Source organism: Pelophylax lessonae (assembly GCF_965119305.1).
Source record: "Pelophylax lessonae genome assembly, chromosome: 5".
Lineage (NCBI taxonomy): Eukaryota > Metazoa > Chordata > Amphibia > Anura > Ranidae > Pelophylax > Pelophylax lessonae.
Genome location: NC_138772.1, coordinates 230799403 through 230823693, shown reverse-complemented (window position 1 = coordinate 230823693; position 24291 = coordinate 230799403). Strand labels below are relative to the sequence as shown.

Genomic DNA, 24291 nt, shown 5'->3' with positions numbered 1-24291 from the left:
AAAACTGTTCTGTGGTAAGACAAATTAAAATTTGAAGTTCTTTTTCTAAAACTGGGACTAAAGAGGACAATGACAACCCAAGTTGTTCATCTGGAAAGGCACCATCAATGCTGAAAAGTATATTCAAGTTTTAGAACAACATATGCTCCCATCCAGACATCGTCTCTTCCAGGGAAGATCTTGCATTTTCCAACATGACAATGCCAGACCACATACTGCATCAATTACAAAATCGTGGCTGCGTAGAAGGATTAGGGTACTAAAATGGTCAGCCTGCAGTCCAGATCTTTCACCCATAGAAAACATTTGGCGCATCATAAAGAGGAAGATGCGACAAAGAAGACCTAAGACAGTTAAGCAATGAGAAGCCTGTATTAGACAAAAATGGGACAACATTCCTATTCCTAAACTTGAGCAACTTGTTTCCTCAGTCCGCAGACGTTTGCAGACTGTTATAAAAAGAACAGGGGATGCCACACAGCGGTAAACATGGCCTTGTCCCAACTTTTTTGAGATGTGTTGATGCCATGAAATTTAAAATCAACTTATTTTTCCCTTAAAATTATACATTTTCTCAGTTTAAACATTTGCTATGTCATCTATGTTGTATTCTGAATAAAATATTGTAATTTGAAACTTCCACATCATTGCATTCTCTTTTTATTCACAATTTGTACAGTGTCCCAACTTTTTTGGAATCGGGTTTGTAGATCTCTAGTGATGCGACTATAATTTTTAAATCTCATTTGCCTTATCTAAAAAGAACTCATTATCCTGATGTGTAAGCCTGCTACATTGCACCTTATGCATCAAAAGGAAGGGCACTGAAAACTACTGCCCTGAAGATTGTAGATTACAATTTATAAATGTCAATCTGGAATTGTGTTTTTCTTCAATGATTATCCATATCTTATTGTTAGAAATTCCATTCTAGTCCTATTACCACAGAAATCAGAAATAAAACTTGCAACAAATAAACGATTTTGTGTTACATCAATATAACTGTATAATTTTAAAGCAGCGAATGTTCAGAATGCTCCCCTAGTGGGGTGGCCACTAGCAGAGGAACTGGCCAGCAAATACAAAAAAGTGATTTCACCCAAGTAAAAGTCTAAAATACAAGAAGGGCATCACCCTTAAACTCTCTTGGTAATATGCCATTGGGGAATTTCTGTCAGAAGAAACTAGAAATTGCATGACTTGTTTTCTTAAAGAGTTTCCGGCTCCCCCCCCCCCCCAAACAACTAAAAGTCAGCAGCTACAAATACTGTAGCTGCTGACTTTTAATATTAGAGCACTTACCTGTCCAGGCATCCAGCAGTGTCCTCACCCGAGCCAATTCTTCAATTGGCTATTGGGTGCTGGTGCCACCATCCTGACTAAGGGAAACCAGCAGTGAAGCCTTGTGGATTTACAGCCGGCTTCCTACCGCGCATAAGCGAAGTGCGCCGTACTTTGTGAATGGGCCGCAGTCTTCTGGGACCTGTGAAATGTCCCAGAAGGCCGCAGCGTACTGAGCCAGAAGTGGTAGAGGGTACCTGTCAAAACCAGGTACCCGCTCCCCCCCCCAAAAGGTGCCAAATGTGGCAACGGAGAAGAGGACAGACAAGCAGAGTTTCACCTTTTGGGTGGAGCTTTGCTTTAAGTTTAGCCCCATACGCACGGGCCAAATGCTGGCCGACATCTGGCAGTTACAAAAAAAAAAAAAACTGGTCGACATTTGGCCCGTGTGTATGACAGCCTGTCTGACAGAAGCTGGCCGAGCATGCTGAAAAACCAGCAACCGACCGGTGTAACGTGAGAATTACCTACCCCGTGAGAAAAACCTACCCTCGTCACTTCCGGCCAGGAACAGCTGAGCAGCGCAGCAGTGCGCATGCTCATAGCCCCCGATACCTAAAGGAACAACTGAGGAGCTGAGTAGTGCGCATGCGCACTAGTATGAAAATATCACGGTGTACCGTGAAATAAACCTACCCACGTGGCGGTTACATAAAACAGCTGGGCTGCAATACGAGTCATTTCCGCTCCTGTCACTTCTCTGCTCTCGGCAAGTAAATATAAAAGCGGCTCTCGGCTCCGTGATTTATGTATTCATACACCCGCCGCCGCTTTAATATTTACTTGCCGAGAGCAGGGAAGTGACAGAGACAGGAGCGGAGATGACTCGTATTGAAGCACAGCTGTTTTAATGTACCCGCTGCATTAGATACAGTGCCGTGCGCCGGAAGTGATGAGGGGTAGGTTTTTTTCACGGGTAGGTAATTCTCACGGAACACCGGCTCCTGATCAGTGCTCTCAGCCAATGGCATCCCCCTGTCAGAACACAACAGGTCAGCAGGGGAGATTGCTGTACTATTGTAGGATCATTAGTACAGTGGCTCTGACCAGAGCTGACAATTTTTTTCGTTCATCAAAAAATAAAAAATAAACATAGTGTGTACCAGGCTTTAGGCTAGGATATTTCACTAGAACATCACATTCTACAGGATGATGAAGAGTATTGTCTAAGATAATTTACATTATGTTGCCAATTTTTCGCTACTTAAATTATTAGTAAAACATTAGTAATCACCTACTGCTGCTTTAAATGTTTGCATTGTGTTTATGTGTCTGCCTTGGAAAAAGTGAAAATATTATGGAAAAATGTGCTGAGTTGATAGCCAATGCACTGCCTATCCCATTGCATGAAAACATGAGTTCATGCTTCCTTAACATTACTGCAGTGATGGAGACCCAATACAACAAAGAGGTGAGTGATCAGTTGAAAAGCCCCACACATCAAAAAGTGAGACCTGGAGGGGTTCTTTAGTGTTAGTTATAACTCTAACTGTTCCAATTATTTCAGGTGTGTGTGCATTTATTGTGTATACATTCTCAAAGCCCTCTTTAATTCTGGTCATGGAACACGCTGCTTAAAAGTAAGATTATTCACAGGAGATATGTTCCCCTCTTCTAAACAAAAGATTATAGTGATATCAGCTGTCTTTTTTCTCATCTTCTGGTAAGAATTACAGAGATAAAAGTGCAGTGATTTGATATTTCCCTCTTCCCCAAAGCTATCGACTTTGGGTGAGAACTACAGCATTTATTGCAGATTTGCCTCCATTGCAGAGGGAAAAATCATGCGCTTTACCAACAACTCGGCAAAAACATTTGTTTTCATCCTCAAGAAAGTCAAAAACTGATTCTTCTAAGCAATACCTAAAATTGGGAGCATCACTTGCTGTTGAAAAAAATTATGTCACATTATATTTTTTAGATAGAATAGGATTAGAGATGATGTCTGCATTGTTTTCATATAACTATTGTTTTTTCTTATGACATGGTCAAGACTGTTATTCGTCAACATGCAAACTGAAGGGATAGTAATAGAAGCACAAACTGGACACAGTGTACTGTATTGGGATAAATTTGCAAAGTAGAAAATCATGGAAGCAAGATCATGTTATAAAATATAAGGTTTATATAGCCTCAAGACAGTGTGCTTGTCAAGTATATAGAAGGTAATCTTTACAGCCAAATGCAAGTTAGAAAGTGTCCCAATGCATCACGTGCAGTATGATTACAAGCTGAGCACCAATGTACACCACAGGTGTTAAATGCACCCTATATCAAGCATGAATGCAGTCCTTTAACGAAGCACTAACTCAGTTATTGACTTGGTCTAGTTTACATAGGCTTTAGCTTGTATAAGTGCAGCGGGAAAATCAAGCTTTATTGAAGCTTTTGGCAAGTTTCAAGCAGCTTTCTTGAAGCCCTTATAGCACCCTTCATGCACCTATATGGAAATGTTAATAACAGATATTAAAAAGAATGTAGACATTTTCAACAAGCTGCTAGCAGGCTTCGGCAGGTTTTGAACAAGCTTCAAGCTGTGTTGAAGCTTACTGAAGCCTGCATGTAGCTTGTTTAAAGTAACTGTTAGCACTCCCATTAGGATCCGTGTTTAACAGTTCCAAACTGGAGCTGGATGGTACTTTAAGACCCCGTTCACACCTGGGCATTTTGGTATCGTGGCAGAATTGCTTCTGTCCGCGATCTCAAAAATGCACTACAATCGCAAAATGCATGTTTGGGTGGCATTTTTTTTAATGGCACTTAAAACGCGGTGCAGTTTTTCCACGATTGTCTTGCGCCAAATTGCATCGCATGAAGCTTGTTGCCTAAAACTGAGCAGAAGCTTCTATTGGGTGACAAGCTTCATGCAATAAATCAGGCAACAATAATGCACTGCATGTTAGTTGCCACTGAAAATAATTGCACCCAAACCTGCGTTTTGCTATTGTAGTGTGTTTTGAGACAATGGAAAGAATCGCAGCAATTCTGCCACAATCCCAAAATGCCCAGGCGTGAACGAGGCCTGTGGGTCCATGCACACTGTCCTTAAAAAAAATGTCAGTTCCCCTGGCAGAAAATAAAAGCAATAAACGGCCCCCACCTAGAACTGGCCTTCACAGCAAGGAGCACATGGAAGGGCAACGTATACAAAACAAAACCAAAGAAAATGCTCACCTCAACTCACCCCTTATCACCCCTCACCAGTATAACATCAGTAACAAACAAATGGCCCCTGCCCCCACCTATAACTGGCCATCACAGCAGTAGGTGGGGGGACATACTGGACACCTTTGCTACCATTGTGCTATGTACTGGGTGTCTACTGTGCCCCTTTGCCTTTAATTAGGGTTCATTATTGGCTCACCTGCCCTCTATTTATTCATTAGAATTAATGTATTTCCACTGTGGTGGCTCTCATAGATTGACAAGTTTTAGGACTGCAGAACTATTGGGGTGCTTTGGAGCAGCTCTGCAGCTTACGCATGTATTTGCAAATGTGTGCTAACTAAACCCCTGTTTTTAACGCAAACTGTTAGACAGGATAATTTGGTTGGTAGCAGACTGGTTGGCAAGTTGAGCTGGGAATTTTCTTTGGTTTTGTTTTGCAGAAAATAAAAGCTCACTAAGGCTTCATGCACACTGACTTAAAGATCACTGCTCCTACAGGAGCTTTGTGTTCTGCCTGTAGAAGCACCTCAATGTTATCCTGTGTGTCCATGCACATTAGGATGTTTACAGGCATAGTTTAAGCTCAGTGTTTCGAGGCAGGAAAAAAAAAATCTTCTGGTTAGCTTTTCCGATTGGAGCTTTCTGGCAGATAAAACACTAAACTGTACAAAAATGCTTTTTTTTTTTTTATTAAGCCCAGTGTGCATGGAGCTAGAGTGTTTTTGTACAGGAGCTTTTAGGAGAGCTTAGGAGCATTTGGCATTTTATTCTGCTAGAAAAATGCTCAAAAACACAAAATAAAAAGGGTTTTTTTCTGCCTCTAATCTCTGAGCTTAAACTATGCCTCTAAACGCCCTAATGTGCATGGACACATAGGATAACATTGAGCTACTTCTACAGGCAAAACTCCTCTAGAAGCAGTGTTTTTTTTAAGCCAGTGTGCATTGAACCCTAAAGCTTCAAAAAAGTTTGCTGAAAGTTCTGAAAATGCTTTGTAAACCCTTGCTGTTCACACTGCACTTTACAAGCTGAAGTCTATGTGAACTAAGCCCTAAGAAGCCTCAAACACCTGCTAGTACCTATATATGGAAGACTTTACCCATACAAAGTGCTAAAATGTAAAAAATCTTGGGGTTAGTTAATACAACATAATTCAGTTTAAATCATATTATTTCTATAGTGCAGGAGTTTTCAAATGCAACTTGGTATTTACTATGTTTATTTAGTTGTATTTCCTAAAACGTAATCATTTTGTCCTATTTACATGCTGTAAAATGTATTCCATATTTATAAGAAATTATTAGATTTATAATAAAATAGAGAAAATGCAGAAAAATACTATTTTAGAAAGTTTAAACCAAAAATATACCAAATGTGGTATACCATTTCAAGTATTTAGAATCAAATAATGTTTGCAGTCTTTTTGTTTTTCTTATTTAGTGTGCAATTCATATGTTAATTTCTTCTTGGATTCTTAAGAGTAAATGGTGATTACTTCTCTACCACCGCCACGTACAAGAAGCACTCTGTTTAAACCTTCTGTCAAAACCTCTAAGAACTCCATATCTGACAATGTGTTAAGGTAAACCATTCCAAAGAGGAAGAAATTAAACTTAATAAGTCTTTGAAAGCAAAAATTGAACACTTTTGAAAAGCAGACTAAATTCAGAGCTATAGAAAATATACAAAGAAAGATAGGCTTGTATTACAAATAATTGTGTCTTTTACGGTCTAAAATTGCTTTGCCACTTTACAAATTTTATGGTGATTTCTATAACAATGGATAAACCTCTATACTCTCTATAAACCAGCTTTCCAGAACTTCAAAAAAACTGGATTTTTGTCTTACCGTAAAATCCCTTTCTCTGATGTTCATGGACGAACACAGCTTCATATCTTCTTTGACCGATGGGTTATGCTACTCCCCTCAGTAGTAGGACACTAGGCGGAAAAGGGTTAACAAACTTGACTACACCTATAGGGCAGTCCCAGGGGGGATACTCCCACTTCCTGCTATAGGATCTCAGTTTTGCAACAAGCAGTGTCAGAAGAATACATAACCCAACTCCACAGTGGGGTGGGTGCTGTGTCTGTCAATGAACATCAGAGAAAAGGATTTTACGGTAGGACAAAAATCAATTTTTCTCTTTAGTTCATTGACAGACAAAACTTCATATCTTCTTTGACCGATGGTACATCCCAAAGCAGTATCAGCATGAGAGGTGGGAAAAAACACAGCAATATACATAGCTATCCAGCCTCCGGCCGCCTGGATCGGGGATGCCGATCCAGGGGGCCGGAAGCGGTGATTGCCGCCGGGCACCCGCGATTGCTCCCCGCTGAGAAAAGAGGTCTGTCAGCTATTATAACCACAGCTGACCTTTCTTTTCTCTGAAATGATCCTTGTACCTGTGATCCTTCTATATAGGATCACAGGTCTCTATGATCATTTCACAAGCCCACCCCCCATACAGTTAGTAAACATTCCCCTAAGCTCACAATTAACCCTTTGATCACCCCTAGGTTAACATCTTCCCTGCCAATGTCATTATTACAGTAACAGTGCATATTTTTAGCACTAATTACTGTAGTAATGTCACTGGTCCCCCCAAAAGTGTCAAAAATGTCAGTTAGGGGTCCGATCTGTCCGCCGCAATCCCCCTAAAAATCACAGATCGCCATTATTTGTAAAAAAATAAAATAAAAATGACATCTTTCCCCTAGTTTTTAGACACGATAACTTCTGCGCAAACCAATCAAAATACGCAATCAACATGCGCTTATTGCGATTTTTTTATAACCAACAATATGTAGCAGAATACAATTGGCCTTAAAGGATGAAAAAAATTAGATTTTTACATTTTTTTTTTTTTTGGGGAATGTTATATAGCAAAAGGTGAAAAATTTTATTTTTTTTCAGAATTGACACTCTTTTTTTGTTTATAGCGCAAAAAACAAAAATCGCACAGGTGATTAAATACCACCAAAAGAAAGCTCTATTTGTGGGAAAAAAAGGACATTCATTTTATTTAGGTAAACTGTCACACGACCACGCAATTGTTTGTTATAGTAAAGCAGTGCTGAATCACAAAAAATGACCTGGTCATTAAAAGGGACAAATCCTTCCGGTCTAGAAGTGGTTAAGACGGGCTCCCCAAAAGAATACCTCCTAGTGAAGCGCTTAGGTATCCCAACCATGCGTTTTGGGGACCCCCACTGACTAGCGAAAATCTCGTAGAAATAGGCAGGAAAGGGGAACGCCTTAGTCACCTTGGATGGTCTGCGGGTGCCAAACTGCACCGGCGCAGCATCAGTTGTGTCCTCCATTTTTAAAGTTTCCCGCACTGATACAATCCGTGCCTCCACAAGCGCTTTTTCTTGCGCAGATGTAGTGGAAGAGGAATCATCCTCGCTGTCAGAGCACTCGAAGTGCGTGGTCGCCAACCCTGTGGGGTGACTCGCGTCCGCAGCGGCCAAATCAGGCTCAGAATCTGAGGAAGCAGAGGAAAAAGGTGAAGGCAGAGGGCACTTTTTACTAGGTCTCTTTTGGAGAACCATGTCCACTTTTGACACCAATGACTGCAGGACCGCCGCCATGGCAGTTAGAGACCCAGAGGGACTTCCAGAGCTTCTGAGAGCGCGTTCAGTGGTGACATGTGTTCTAGGAGCTCCATGACACCCTGGGGACTGTCAGCAAAAATAATGTAGAATTATAAGGCATGCTGGGAAACCCCTCCCATCGCTGTCTCCGGTGGCACTACAGGTTCCAACAGTGCTGTAACAGCAGAAAACAGGGAGATATACTGCCCCCGGACTCACCACCAAACCACTCAGCAGAGGAGAGAGAGAAAGATGGTATAAGGATATAGATAATAATTAAAAAACTCCAAATTAATAATAAACTTAATATAATGGTGCTCAAATAGATATAAATACTGATTAAAACTTCCAAATCAATAGAAAAATCTCTGTGATGGCGCTCAGATAATTATATAGTATATTTTTAAATTTCACACTGGTATATGAGACTCCAAAATTATTTAAAATAATTAGTGAGACATATTCAATATAAAATTATAAAGTGCAACAGGGCTAGTATAATGAAGGGAAAAAACTGATTCCAAACTAGTATTTCTAATATCTTCAAAAAGACTCATACAGGTGACAAATAAAGTGTCTAGTGCTCAATATATACACAGGTGAATATTCTTCTTTAAACAAACTTAGCATAAGGTGCTTTTAAGATTTATAAGGTGCTTAACCACTTGCCTACAGTGCACTTTCACCCCCTTCCTGCCCAGACTGATTTTCAGCTTTCAGCGCTCTCACACTTTGAATGACAATTACTCAGTCATGCAACACTGTACCCATAAAAAGTTTGTGTCCTTTTTTTCACACAAATAGAGCTTTCTTTTGATGGTATTTAATCACTACTGGGTTTTTTATTTTTTGTGCTATAAATAAAAAAAGACTGAAAATATTTTGAAAAAACGCATTTTTCTTTGTTTCTGTCATAAAATTTAGCAAATGAGTAATTTTTCTTCACACATTTTGGCCAAAATTTATACTGCTACTTATCTTTGGTAAAAATAACCCAAATAAGTGTATATTATTTGGTCTTTGTTAAAGTTATAGAGTCCACAAGCTATGGTGCTATTCATTGAAAATTGATCACACTTGATCACACCTGATGTACTGAAGGCCTATCTCATTTCTTGAGACACTAAAAAGTCAGGAAAGTACAAATACCCCCCAAATGACCCTTTTTGGAAAGTAGACATTCCAAGGTATTTAATAAGGGGCATGGTGAGTTTTTTGAAGTTGTAATTTTTTCCCACAACTCTTTGCAAAATGAAGATTTTTTTTTTTTTTTTACAAATTGACGTATTAACAGGTTATTTCTCTCACACAGCATATGTATACTTGCAACTACACCCCAAAACACATTCTACTACTCCTCCTGAGTATGGCAATACCACATGTGTGAGACTTTTTCACAGCCTGGCCACATACAGAGGTCTAACATCCAAGTAGCACCGTCCGGCATTCTAGGAGCACAAATTACACATATAATTTCCTGACAACTTATCGCACTTTTGAAGGCCCTGGAGCACCAGGACAATGGAAACCCCCATAAAATGACCCCATTTTGGAAAGCAAACAGCCCAACGTATACTTTTTGAGGCATAATGAGTCTTTTGAACTTGTCATTTTTTTCCACAAGTTTTTGGAAACTGTGGAAAGAAAATGAAAACATTTTTTTTTTACACAAAGCTGTCCATTTATGCAATATTTCTAACACATAGCATGTACATAGCAAAAATTGCACCCAAAAATACATTCTGCTATTCCTCCCGAGTATGGCGATTCCACATGTGTAACACTTTTTCACAGCCTGGCCACATACATATGCCTAACATCCAAGTAGCCCTTTTCACAAAGTTGTCCATTAATCCACTTTAAGACTGGGCCTATTTTTGACACTTAGTGTTTACAAGCTAAAATCATTTTTTTTGCTAGAAAACTACTTAGAACCCCCAAACATTATATATTTTTTTTTAGCAGAGACCCTAAAGAATAAAATGGAGATCGTTGCAATATTTTTTTATCACACCATATTTGCGCAGCAGTCTTCCAAATGCAATTTTTTTGAAAAAAATTCACTTTTTTTAACTAAAAAATAAGAAAACAGTAGATTTAGCCCAATTTTTTTCCATAATGTGAAAGATAATGTTATGCCGAGTAATTAGATACCCAACATGTCATGCTTCAAAATTGCGCATGCTCACAGAATGGCACCAAACATTGGTACTTAAAAATCCCCATAGGCAACATTTTAAAAATTTCTGCAGGTTACCAGCTTAGAGTTACAGAGGAGGTCTAGGGCTCAAATTATTGCTCTCGCTCTAACGATCGCGGAGATACCTCACATGTATGGTTTGAACACCGTTTACATATGTGGGCAGGACTTGCATATGCGTTTGCTTCTGCGCACGAGCTAACGGGGACAGGGCGCTTTAATTTTTTTTTTTTTTTCCTATTTATTATTTTTTTATTTTTACACAGTTTAAAAAAAAAATGTTTTGATCATTTTTATTCCTATTACAAGGAATGTAAACATCCCTTGTAATAGAAATAGGCATGACAGGTCCTCTTTATTGTGAGATCTGGGGTCAAAAAGACCTCACACCTCACAACTACACTAAAAAAGAAAAAAAAAAAATTGTTGAAAAAGGAAAGAAAAAAAAAAACGGCCCTTTAAACCGGTTGCTAGGCAACGACTTTTGACGTAGCTTCGGTCCTCCAAGACCATAGAGTCCAGTGAGGGCCATCTTGCCCTCACTCGACTTCCTGTCTCTGAGGATCCGGGACCGGATAGTTTTCCCCGCTGCCGGCGGGTCCGGTAAGCTGGGAAAACGTCTGGGACGTGGCGGGAGGGGGGGGGGCACCTCTTCCCCTGCACCGTAAGGGTAATTTCGCGGCAAATCCGCCACTGGGACCATCCTTATCTGAAAGCCGACCGCCCGCTGTTTAAAAAAATACCGGGGTTATGGCAGCTATCTGCTGCCATAACCCCAGTATTTAGCTTTTAATGGCCGACGCATATAGTCGTTAGGCGGTCGGTAAAAGGTTGCATGTATATGGCAAACAGGTGACGATGACTGATGGGGTGACAGGTGACGATGACTGATGGGGTGACAGGTGATGATGACTGATAGGGTGACAGGTGACGATGACTGATGGGGTGACAGGTGACAATGACTGATGGGGTGACAGGTGACAATGACTGATGGGGTGACAGGTGACGATGATTGATGAGGTGACAAGTGACGATGATTGATGAGGTGACAAGTGACGATGATTGATGGGTGACAGATGACAATCACTGACGGGGTGACAAGTGACGATGATTGATGGGGTGACAAGTGACGATCACTGATGGGGTGACAAGTGACGATGATTGATAGGGTGACAGACGACGATGACTGATGGGGTGACAGGTGACGGTGATTGATAGGTGACAGGTGACGGGCGATGGTGCACGGCGGTACTGATGGCAGTCTCTGGTGACCGGTGAACTTTAGGCTACATTCACATGTGAGCGTAGCGATCGCGGGCAGAATCACTGTGATTCTGCCCGCGATCCAGAAATCATTGCAAATCGCGGGATGCCTGTGCGTTGCCCGTGATTTGCAATAGCACCCCAAACGCTGTGCGATGTTGCTGCGATTTCCGCCTGCCGAATCGAGGTAACATCGTGCAAACAACGCATGACGCCCCAAAGAAGCTCTTGTACCTTTTTTGGGCGTCATGCGATGTTTGCGCGATGTTACCGCGATTCTGCAGGCGGAAATCGCAGCAACATCGCACAGCGTTTGGGGTGCTATTGCAAATCACGGGCAACGCACAGGCATCCTGCGATTTGCAATGATTTCCGGATCGCGGGCAGAATCGCGGTGATTCTGCCCGCGATCGCTACGCTCACATGTGAACGTTATAGGTGTCAATTTCTGGGCACTGATGAGGTGACTGTTGGGTGACAGGTGACATTGGGGGGGGGGGGCTGAGGACTGTGTGGGGACATTTATTTGTGTGATTTTACTTTGTGACAGGTACACAGAGCAGTAACTCACTATTTCTGGCTCTGCTCTCCTCACACTGGAAACAGTGTGAGGGGAGAAGAGCTAGTAACAGTGAGTTACTGCTCTGTGTTTACATTTTGTGATCGGCTGTGAATGGATTCACAGCCGATCACATAGTAAACAGTCACTGTCAGTGACTGTTTACTACCGCCGGTGACAGCTGTGTTCCTACGGAACACAGTGACACCGACATGACCGCGATGCGCGCTCCCGATCGCGCATGCGCGGTCATCTTGTGGGCGCCTCCATTGTGATCGGCTGTGTCATTGGATCACGTGGGAAACAGCCACGCCCATTGGCTGTTTCCCCCCTGACGGTGACGGGGGGTGTCCCAGGGACACCCCGACACCGGCAGTGCAGGGCGGCGCAAACGCGATCGCGCGCCTGCCCTGCTTAAAGTGCCGCCATCATATGACGGCGGCCCAGGATAATGGTCGCTCCGCTCCGCCGTCATATGACGGCGGGCGGCCGGCAAGTGGTTAAAGTGTCCCAAACCTAAACCGCAAAAGCGATAAGCCAAAAACAATTGTTTTATTGAGGTAATTTTCTGTTCTTACTCTACTTTTACTGTACTTTATAATATACTGTTATAATGCAAAATGTTTTATTGTTACTGTGTTTTATTGTTAACCATTGTTTGCTTTGCAGGTACGCCCATCAGCTGCAGCACTGATTTGTTTATTCTGACAGCAACAGCGTTTGCTCTCACCATATGATTGTTATGAATATGAATGATTGTAGCGCTGTAGGAGGTGATTTCAGCACCGCAGTTAAAAAAAGGGCGGATCGCCCCTATGCTTCGCCATATATTTTTTAACACTTTTCTTGGCAGAGATTTCTTCATCCACATCAATCCATGCGAATGGAGGAATCTGCTATCTTCTTTTTTTTCCTTCAGCCCATGGGCTAAAGGAAAAAAAACAACATTGCACGTATGCCCATCATTATAGAAGTGGGTGGATGCTGGGAGGTCTAATGGTGGGCATAACCACACACTTTCGTCTTTTACAGCCAGCGGTCGACTTTCATGTAAAAGCAATCCTAGCAGATAATTAGCTGCTAGACTGCTTTTACAAGCAAAGCGGGGACTCTCTCCCCCACCCCCCCCCCCCCTACTGCCTTCCACGGCTTTCTCAGGCTCTCCTGTCCCACTGGGTAACCTGAAACTGCAGCCGGTGGTTTCGTCAGCTGACCATAGAGCTGATTGGAGACCAGAGTGGCTCCAATCATCTCCATGGCCTAAAATACCAGAAGCTAAGAGCATTTTAAGACTTCGGTTTCGCCAGATATAAACCGCGCCATTGGAAAATTGGGAGGGCATCTTATCATACCAATCTTGGTGTGGTCAGATGCTTTAAGAGCAGAGGAGAGATCTAAAGTCCAATAGACCCCCATTTTTTTAAAAAAACAGTACCTGTCACTACCTATTGCCATCATAGGGGATATTAAAATCCCCTATAATAACAATAGAAAAAAAAAAAAGAAGTGGTAGGTGTCAAAATAAAAAAAAAAGCAAAATAGATAATAAAAAAAAACAAAAGCAAATTCAAGCACCCCTATCCCCAAACGCAAGCATCAGTCTTGTGTCATATGTAAATAGCAATTACAGCATGCATGTGAGGTATTGCCGTGAACATCAGATCGAGGGCAGTAATTCTTGCAGTAGACCTCCTCTGTAAATCTAAAGCAGTAACCTGTAAAGGCTTTTAAAAATGTACGTTGTTTGTTGCCTCTGCATGGGCATGCGCAATTTTAAAGCATGTCATGTTTGGTATCTATTTACTATATAAATATAAAAGATGATCTTATCCCAACAATTGGGCAATACATAGTGTATTTGTGCATTACATTTAAAAAAAACGGAATTTTTGTAAAATCTTACTGTAAAATTCCTTTCTCTGAGTCCTCCGACAGTCGCCGCCCCTTCCCAAGTCTTCACCAATGGGTATTGACCTTTGCTCCGCAGGAGTAGCTAGGCAACAAGATTTGTTAATAACAAAAGCTTTTAGCATAGACACACCCCTAGGGGCTGTCCCCTTAGTCAATACCTCCCTGCACCAGCATTCCCAACTCAGTTTGGTAGCATAGCAGTAAGAGTACACAAAAACCCCAAAAGAGGGGCGGGGACGGCGACTGTCAGAGGACTCAGAGAAAGGAATTTTACGGTAAGATTTTACAAAAATTCAGTTTTCTCTTACGTCCTCCGACAGTCGCCGCCCCTTCCCAAGTCTTCACCAATGGGACGTCCCAAAGCAGTGTAGACCTGAGGGGTGGGAGATGCAGCCGCAGAAAAAGCAACGCAGTACCCACATCAGAGAAAGGAACCTTACACACAGTAAGAGAACCAACTGGGCAACAGGAAAACGTGCTCAACAGGAGCAACAACCCAGGAAAAAACAAGTAACCCAGGGGTAAAACACCCCAACAGCCAAGGACCCAAAAGACAAGGGTCCCTAAGGCACCGCCGCACTGAGAACTTTACGGCCAAAGGAGGCATCGGCCAATGCCTGAACGTCCACCTTATAGAACTTGGAGAAGGTGTGAACGGACGACAAAGTCGCCGCCTTACACACCTGGGCCACAGAAGCCTGATGCCGGAAAGCCCAAGACGTACTCAAAGACCTGGTAGAGTGCGCTTTTACAGGAAAGGGAGGAACCCTCCCCTTCAAGGCATAGGCCTGCACAATGGTTTGTCTAATCCACTTGGCGATAGTCGCAGCCGACGCCGCCATGCCCTTCCGAGGTCCCTCAGGAAGGACAAAGAGGGAAACCGACTTGCGAAAAGGCTCAGTGGACGACAGGTAAACCCTGACCGCCCGGACAACATCCAAGGAATGTAAGGCAACCTCCTTAGGATGCTTCGGCTCCGCGCAGAGCGAAGGCAAGATCATTTCCTCATTAAGGTGAAAATCCAAGATCACTTTCGGCAGAAAGGACGGGTTAGGTCGCAAGACCACCTTATCCTTGTGGATCACCAAGTAGGGAGAGCTGCAGGACAAAGCCGCCAGCTCCGACACCCTGCGAGCCGACGTGATCGCCACCAAAAAGGCCACCTTTTTGGACAACAGAGGCAACGAGATCTCCCTGATCTTTTCAAAGGGAGCATGTTGCAATACGGACAGAACCAGGTTCAAGTCCCACGGAGGCAAAGGCTCCCTCCATGGAGGGGCCAAATGGCGCACCCCTTGAACAAAGGTGCGGATCAACGAGTTTGACGCCACAGGGCGCTGAAAAAGGACGGCCAGCGCAGAAATCAGGCCTTTAATCGTGGCCAACGCTAAACGCTGGTCCACTCCAGTTTGGAGGAAAGCCAACACTCTGGACACCGAGTATGAGCGAGGGGAAAACCCCTTGGACTCACACCAGGCAAAGTATGCTTTCCAAGTGCGGTAGTAAATCTTTCCCGAAGAGGCATTTCTAGCCTTGATCAAAGTGGGAATGACCTCAGGGGAGAGACCTCTGTCCTTCAGGACCTGGCTTTCAACAGCCAGGCCGTTAAAGCCAGCGACTGTAAAGCAGGATGGAATATCGGCCCTTGAGACAGAAGGTCTTCCCGAAGCGGCAGGCGCCACGGAGCGTCGACCGCCAGATTTACGAGGTCTGCGTACCAAGACCGGCGAGGTCAGTCCGGTGCCACCAGAATCACCGCGTGCGGTTCCGAGGCTAACCTGCGAAGGAGCCTGGACAGCAGCTGAATCGGTGGAAAGGCATACATCAGACGATACTGATGCCAAGGCGCCACTAACGCGTCTGAGGCGTCTGCCTGAGGATCGCGCGTCCTTGCCACGAACCTTTCCACCTTGTTGTTTAGACGAGACGCGAACAGGTCCACATCTGGGGAACCCCACTTCGCGCACAACATCTGGAAGACATCCGGGTGAAGGGACCATTCTCCCTGGTCCAGGGTCTGGCGACTCAGATAATCCGCCTGCCAGTTCTCCACCCCCGGAATGTGAACTGCCGTTATCGTCGGGACGTGCGTCTCGGCCCAAGACAGAATGTCGGCCACTTCTCGAGCCGCTCGGGCACTCCTGGTGCCCCCTTGATGGTTGATGTAGGCCACCGCGGTGGCATTGTCCTTCTGAACCCCAACCGGACGGCCCTGAAGCCGTTTCGACCATTGCAGAAGGCAAAGCTTTATCGCTCGCAATTCCAGAATGTTGATCGGAAGGGAGGACTCCTCCTCCGACCATGTCCCCTGGGCGGACAGATTGCCCAGGACACCACCCCAGCCCGTCAGCCTGGCATCCGTGGTGACCACCGTCCACAGCAATGGACGAAAAGACTTGCCACCCGACACTGCCGGGGACTGGAGCCACCACAGAAGACTCCAGGACTTCAAGGACTGCGTACGCCCGTCCCACTTGGCCAGAATCTCCGCCTGGAGACCCCGCGTGTGAAACTGGGCAAAGGGGATCGCCTCGAAGGCTGAGACCATCAACCCCAGACATCTCATGCATGTCCGGAGGGACGAGCTTTGGTTGGCCCTGAGGGCCCTGACCTCGTCCTGAAGCGTCCGGAGTTTGTCCTCCGGAAGGAAAACCTTCGCCTGAACAGAGTCCAGAACCATCCCCAAATGGGGAAGGCGAACCGAAGGACACAGAGTCGACTTCGGAAAGTTTATGGTCCAACCGAACTCCTGCAGCGTCTGCACCGTGGTGGACAGGTCGGCCATCAGGCTCTGGCTAGCAGTTGACCGTATGAGGAGATCGTCCAGATACCCTAAGACCGCAATACCCTGTGCCCGCAACAGGGCCAGGACCGGCGCCAGCACCTTGGTAAAAACCCGCGGAGCCGAAGCGAGACCGAAAGGTAACGCCACAAATTTTTAGTGTTCCTCCGCAATGGCGAATCGAAGGTACCGTTGATGACCCTCGAAGATGGGGATGTGTAGGTACGCATCCTTCAGATCGATGGAGGCCATGAACTCCCCCGGACTCAGGGCAGCCACCACCGAGCGCAGGGATTCCATGCGGAACTTGCGCACCCGCACAAAGCGGTTCAGAGCTTTCAAATCCAGAATCGGACGCACCTTGCCCTCCTTTCTGGGCACAGTGAACAGATTGGAGTAAAACCCCGGAAATCTGTCCCGATGAGGCACCGGAACCACCACTCCTTGGGTCCGCAGGTCCCGCACCGCCAGGTGCAGATCCTGCAAACGCTCCGGAGACAGCTGAAGATTTGAGGGAAAAAATCTGCCCGCCGGCCGAGAGAGAAATTCGATCTTGTAACCAGATCGAACGATTTCCTGAACCCATCTGTCCTGAATGCGGATCAGCCAAGGTTGGAGGAAACCGCGCAGACGTCCCCCCACCCCAGAAACGGGTGAGGGCGCCCCTTCAGGCGGAACTGGCGTGGGTTGTCGAACTGCACTGGCCGGATTTTTGCTTACCCGCCCACGGCTTCTTCTGGGAGCCCTGGCCCTTGAAGGGCTTGCCCTTGGATTGTGACCGAAAGGCACGAAAGGACCCCTGGGAGGGCCTAAACGAGGGATTCCGTTTTCCACGGAAAGACTTGTGCTTGGGATTCTGGGGTAAGAGAGTACTCTTGCCCCCAGTAACACCCTTAATCAGAGTATCCAAAGCCTCGCCAAAGAGGCGAGATCCCACGTAGGGAAAATCCGCCAATGTCTTGCGAGAAGATTGGTCCACCGACCAATTCTTCAGCCATATCAGGCGACGGTTGAGCACCGCCACGCCAGACAGGCGTGCAGCCAAAGGAGCCAAATTCAAGTCCGCATCACACAAGTACATGACGCCTTGATGGATTTGATCCACCATGGCCAATGTGGTAGGCGGAGCCGAAGCAGCCACCAGGGTGCGCCTGAGCACCTTCGTCCAATCGGCAACCGCCTGGGCCGCCATAACCGAAGCAAAGATAGGTTTTAGCATAGAACCAGCAACCATGTAGGCATGACGGGCAAGAGACTCCAACCTCCTGTCCGTAGGGTCCCGGAAAACCGGGGTATCCTCAGAAGGAATCGCAGTAGCTTTGTTTAAAACAGCTACCGCGTGATCCACCTGGGCGGGGGGAAACTTGCTATCCTGAGAATCCATGCCCACAGCAATGAAAGCAAAAAAGGGTACTGTCCCTTTAACACCACGGCGAGCGCAGCCCACCGCACACTACTGCATGCACCGATCCCGCAGGGATAGAGAACACTGAGCAAGGAATGACAGGACAATGAAGGAAAAACCTGGAGAGAGCACAAACAGGCTGCTGCCACTGATCGCTGTCCCAGAGAAAGAGGAAGTGATGCAATAACCGGCTGACTTATATAGCCTATGAAGGCTCCGCAAAAATGGCCGCTCAGGCTGAGGGATCGAGGCTACAAGAAAATGGCGCCGACATGTGCTCGAGCGAGCGCGGCCCGCCAAAATGGCGGCAATCGGCGCCAAAACACAGCGCTGTGCAGGAGAGGGCCATCCATAGCAAGTACTGCAAAAAGAAATGGCGGGCCGCAAAAGCGGTCGCCGCTCAGGCATGTCTGTCTAATCTGCCCCACAGAACTCACAGCAGAGCGGGAGGGCCCCCTCCCCTCGCAGCCCACAAAGGCATGCATCCATACAGGGATCTGACAGGGAGCCCGCATAGCACACAGACATGAGGGTACACACAGCCACAGACTGACACCCACACAGATGGTCCCCACACAGAAGGTGCTTACCGTACCGGATGGCGTGGGGAGCCGTCTCAAGCGACAAACCGCTATCAGGATGACAGGGAGTGCCGCAGCCAGGACGCAGTGGACCGCAGCACAAGACCGCAGAATGGCGTCCAGTGAGGTAGCCACCTCACAGGCAGCATCCCTGCAGAGAACAGGGATGGGTCGTTCATAGCGCCAGGGCGAACCATAGCTGAACGCTCGATGGCAGGCTGGGGATCCATCTGGCCCTCAGCCCTGGGATCCAGGGCGGCCAGTCCGAGACCCAGCTCCGCATGATCATCTTCATCCGAAGATCCCTAAACTAAAGCTGACAAAATAACAGCTAGTAAAGAAAGAAAAAATACTTGAAATAAAATCAAAAAAGGGTAGAAGGCTGAGACTTAAGCCCCAGCACAGGAAAGCCTGCTACTCCTAAGCTAGGCAAGATCAAACTGAGTTGGGAATGCTGGTGCAGGGAGGTATTGACTAAGGGGACAGCCCCTAGGGGTGGGTCTATGCTAAAAGCTTTTGTTATTAACAAATCTTGTTGCCTAGCTACTCCTGTGGAGCAAAGGTCAATACCCATTGGTGAAGACTTGGGAAGGGGCGGCGACTGTCGGAGGACGTAAGAGAAAATGTTTTTTTTTTTCACGAAAAATTGTGTTTGGAGACTACCGTGTGACAAAAAAAAATTGCAACACACACCATTTTGTTCTGTAGGGCCTTTGCTTTAAAAAGATATATAACGTTTGGGGGTTTAAAGTAATTTTCGAGTTAAAAAAAATATATATTTTTTTTCATGTAAACAAAAAGTGTCAGAAAAGGCTTGGTCTTCAAGTGGTTAGAAGAGTGGGTGATGTGTGGTATAAGCTTCTAATATTGGGCATAAAATGCAAGGACAGTTCAAACAGCCCCCATTAACCCCTTTTTTGGAAAGTAGACACCCCAAGCTATTTGCGGAGAGGCATGTTGAGTCCATGGAATATTTTATATTTTGCCACGAGTTTCGGGAAAACTACAATTCTTTTTTTTTTTTTTTTTACACAAAGTTGTCACTAAATGATATATTGCTCACACATGCCATGGGTATATGTGGAATGAAACCCCAAAATACATTCTGCTGCTCCTCTTGAGTACAGGGATACCAAATGTGTGAGACTTTTTGGGAGTCTAACTGAGTACGGGACCCGAAAACCAATCACCGCACCGCCTTCAGGTTTTCTATGGGCATAAATTGCTTATTTTACTTCCTCACTACCTATCACAGTTTTGGTGGCCCTGAAATGTCAAAATAGCACAAACCCAAGCCCCCCCCCCAATAACCCCATTTTGGAAAGTAGACACTCCAGCTATTTGCTGAGAGGCATGTTGAGCCCATTGAATATTTTGCCACAAGTATCGGTAAAGTGCCAAAAATGTTTTTTTTTCTTACACAAAGTTGTTACTTTAATGATATATTGCTCAAATGTGCCATGACTATATGTGAAATGACACCCCAAAACACATTTTGCTGCTTCTCCAGAGTATGGGGATACCACACGTGGGAGACTTTTTGAAAGCCTAGCCATGAACAGGACCCCGAAAACCAATCACTGCCTTCAGGCTTTTCTAAGGGTCTAAATTATTGATTTTACTCCTCACTACCTATCACAGTTTCAGAGGCCATGAAATGTCGATACCACAACCCCCCCCCCCCCCCCCAAGTAACCCCTTTTTGGAAAGTAGACACCCCAAGGTATTTGCTAAGAGGCTTGGTGAGTATTTTGCATTTTGTTTTGAAAAATGAGGAAAGAAAAGGAAATTTTTTTTTTTCAATTTTCTCAACTTTGTGACAAAAAGGGAGATCTGCAAAATACTCAACAATAGCTTAGTATCTACTTTCCGAAAAGGGGTCATTTGGCGGGAGGGGGGTTTGTGTTATCTTGGCATTTCATGGCCTCCAAAACTGTGATAGGTAGTGAGGAGTGAAATCAACAATTTACGCCCTTAGCAAGCCTGAGGCGGTTATTGGATTTCAGGGTCCTGTATGTAGCTAGACTGCCAAAAAGTCTCACACATGTGGTATCCCCGTACTCAGGAGAAGCAGCCAAATGTATTTCGGGGTCATCTCACATATAGCCATGGCATGTTTGAGCAATATATAATTTAGTGACAACTTTGAGTAACGGAAAAAAAAAAAAAATGGTAATTTTCCTGAAACTTTTGGCAAAATGTAACCACTTCTGGACCGGAAGATTTTCCCCCTAAATGACCAGGCCATATTTTGCGATTCGGCACTCCGTTAATTTAATGGACAATTGCATGGCCATGCGACGCTGTATCCCAATAGAATTGAAATACATTTTTTATGCTATCAACAAAAAAAGAGCGACAATTCTGAAAAAAAACAAACAATATTTTTAACTTTCTGCTATATAACATTCCCAAAATCAAAATTTTTTAACATTTTAGCCCAATTTGTTTTCTGCTACATATTTTTGGTAAAAGAAAAAAAAATTCCAATAAGCGTTTTTTGATTGGTTTGCGCAAAAGTTATCGCGTCTACTAACTATGGGAAAGATTTATGTAATTTTTTTTTTTTTTAGTAGTAATGGCGGCGATCTGTGATTTTTAGGGGGACTGCTACATTGCTGTAGACAGATCTGATCCCTAACTGACATTTTTGATACTTTTTGGGGAACTAGTAAAATTACTACAGTAATCAATGCTAAAAATATGCACCGTTACTGTAATAATGACACTGGCAGGGAAGGGGTTAACACTGTGTGTGATCAAGGGGTTAAATGTGTACCTAGGGGCGTGTTTTTAACTGTATGGGTGTTGGACTTGTAAAATGATCACAGAGACCTGTAAATCCTATATAGAAGGATCACAGGCGCTCTGTGATCATTTCAGAGAGAAGAACGGTCAGCTGTGTTTACAACAGCTGACCGTTCTTCTCTCTCAGCGGGGAACGATCGTGGGTGTCAGGCGGCAATTGGAGCCGCCTGCCCCGTCCATTGGAGACCCCGCTGCCGAGTGCGGGCAGAAGGGCACGCGTCCGACGTAGACGTCGTTTTGCGCAGGAGGGCCACCCTGCTGCCGTAAATCGGCGACAGTCGGTCCCGAAGCGGTTAAAATATTCCATGGACTTAACATGCCTCTCAGCAAATAGCTTAGGGTGTCTACTTTCTGAAAAGGGGGTCATTTAGGGGGGGTTTGTGCTATCTTGGCATTTCATGGCCTCCGAATCTGTGATAGGTAGTGAGGAGTGACATCAACAATTTATGCCCCTAGAAAGCCTGAAGGCAGTGATTGGTTTTGGGGGTCCTGTACGTGGCTAAACTTCCAAAAAGTCTCACACATGGTGTATCCTCGTACTCAGGAGAAGCAGCAGAAAGTATTTTGGGTTGTAATTCCACATATACCCATGACATGTGTGAGCAATAGATAATTTCAATGACAACTTTGTGTAAAATTATTATTTTTTGTCATTTTTTAAACACCTGGGACAAAAACAATTAAATAATCAATGGGCTCAACATGCCTCTCAGAAAATTCCTTAGGGTATCTACTTTCCAAAAAGAGGTAATTGGGGGGGGGGGGGGGGGTTGTACTGCCCTGCCATTTTAGCACTACAAGAAATGAGATAGGCAGTCGGAAAGTAAAAACTTGCATAAATTCCAGTATTTACACCATAGTTTGTAGACGCTATACCTTTTGCTCAAACCAATAAATATGCTTATTGAGATTTTTTTTGATCAAAAACATGTAGCTTAATACATTTTGGCCTAAGTGTTTGACAAAAATTGAGTTTATTGGAAACTTTTTATAAGAAAAAGTAGAAAATGTCATTTTTTTTAATCAAAATGTTCGGTCTTTTCTTATTTATATCGCAAAAAATAAAAACCGCAGAGGTGATCAAATACCACCAAAAGAAAGCTCTATTTGTTGGAAAAAAAGGACATAAAACTGGATTTTTGACTTACCGTAAAATCCTTTTCTCTTAAGCTCATTGACAGACGCAGACTTTTTGATTAATATCAGTAGGGATATACTGCCCCCTACAGGAGTAGGACACTAGGCAGGAAAAATGTTCTGGCCACACCTTATGGGCAGTCCCAAGGGGTATATCCTCTCTCTCCCTGCTACAGGATGTCAGTTATGTAACAAAGAAGTGTCAGAGAATTCAACCCAAACCAACTCAAAAATAGAGGGGCGGGTCCTGCGTCTGTCAATGAGCTTAAGAGAAAAGGATTTTACAGGTAAGTCAAAAATCCAGTTTTCTCTGTCGCTCATTGACAGACTTCTTGATTAATATCAGTAGGGACGTCCCAAAGCAGTGCCACAAATGAGGGGTGGGATAATAGAAATAAAAATCCAATCCAGAAGGCCCAACCGGAGCCAACCAGAAGCATCAAGGACTCATCGAACAAAAGGATGAGACCCAACTGAAAAAAACAAAAAACCCCCGAGGTAGACCAACGGTCCCCTCAAACAGCGGTCTGCAGAACCTTGCGGCCAAAAGAGGCATCCGCCGATGCCAGCACATCAACTTTATAAAATTTTGTAAAGGTATGAACCGACGACCAGGTAGCCGCCTTGCAAACCTGAAGCACCGATGCCTGATGGCGGAAGGCCCAGGAAGCACTAAGAGCCCGAGTAGAGTGTGCCTTAACAGGGAACGGAGGAACCCGACCCTTAATAGAATAAGCCTGCACCACCGTCTGTCTGATCCATATGGAGATAGTCGTGGCAGACGCAGGCAACCCCTTTCTAGGGCCATCCGTGATCACAAAAAGTGAATCGGCCTTACGAAAAGAGTCAGTAGTAGCCAAGTACACCCTGATCGCCCGAGCCACATCCAAGGAGTGTAACGCAAACTCCCGAGGATGACTGGGCTTAGGACACAGGGAAGGTAACACAATATCCTCATTTAAATGAAACTCTGAAACCACCTTAGGAAGGAAGGATGGATTCGGACGAAGAACCACCTTATCCCTATGAACCACCAGATATGGGGAACGACAGGACAATGCGGCCAATTCTGACACCCTGCATGCAGAAGTGATAGCCACCAAAAAGGCCACCTTCTGGGATAAGGTAAGCAAGGGAATCTCCCTAAAATTTTCAAAAGGAGGTTTCTGGAGAACCGACAACACCAAATTAAGATCCCAGGGTGGCAAGGGCGCGCGCACCGGAGGAGCCAGGTGCCGCACCCCCTGGATGAAACTCCGCACCAAGGAATGAGTAGCCAGTGGCCTCTGGAAGAAGATTGCCAATGCTGAGACCTGACCCTTGATAGTGCTCAAGGCCAGTTTCTGCTCAACCCCCCGTTGCAGAAAAGCCAATACCCGACCACCGAGTAAGAACGTGGAGGAAACCCAAGAGATTCACACCACGCGATATAAGACTTCCATGTGCGATGATAGACCTTTCTGGAAGTCGCTTTCCTCGCTTTAATCAGAGTAGGGATAACTGAAACAGAAAAACCCCTGTCCTTCAGCACCTGGC

At 44.8% G+C, this 24291-nt stretch overlaps 1 protein-coding gene across 2 annotated transcripts in view; it reads right to left on the bottom strand.

Moving 5' to 3' along the window:
- Positions 1–5658: 5658 nt before the first annotated feature.
- SLC12A7 (solute carrier family 12 member 7) overlaps positions 5659–24291 on the bottom strand; it is a 550671-nt gene continuing 532038 nt past the window's right edge. For both annotated transcript variants that reach the window (XM_082257548.1, XM_082257549.1), the window contains one exon: positions 5659–6075. In XM_082257548.1, the coding sequence (XP_082113674.1) occupies positions 5984–6075 (92 nt within the window). In that variant the 3' untranslated portion in view covers positions 5659–5983. The remainder of the gene's footprint in view (positions 6076–24291) is intronic.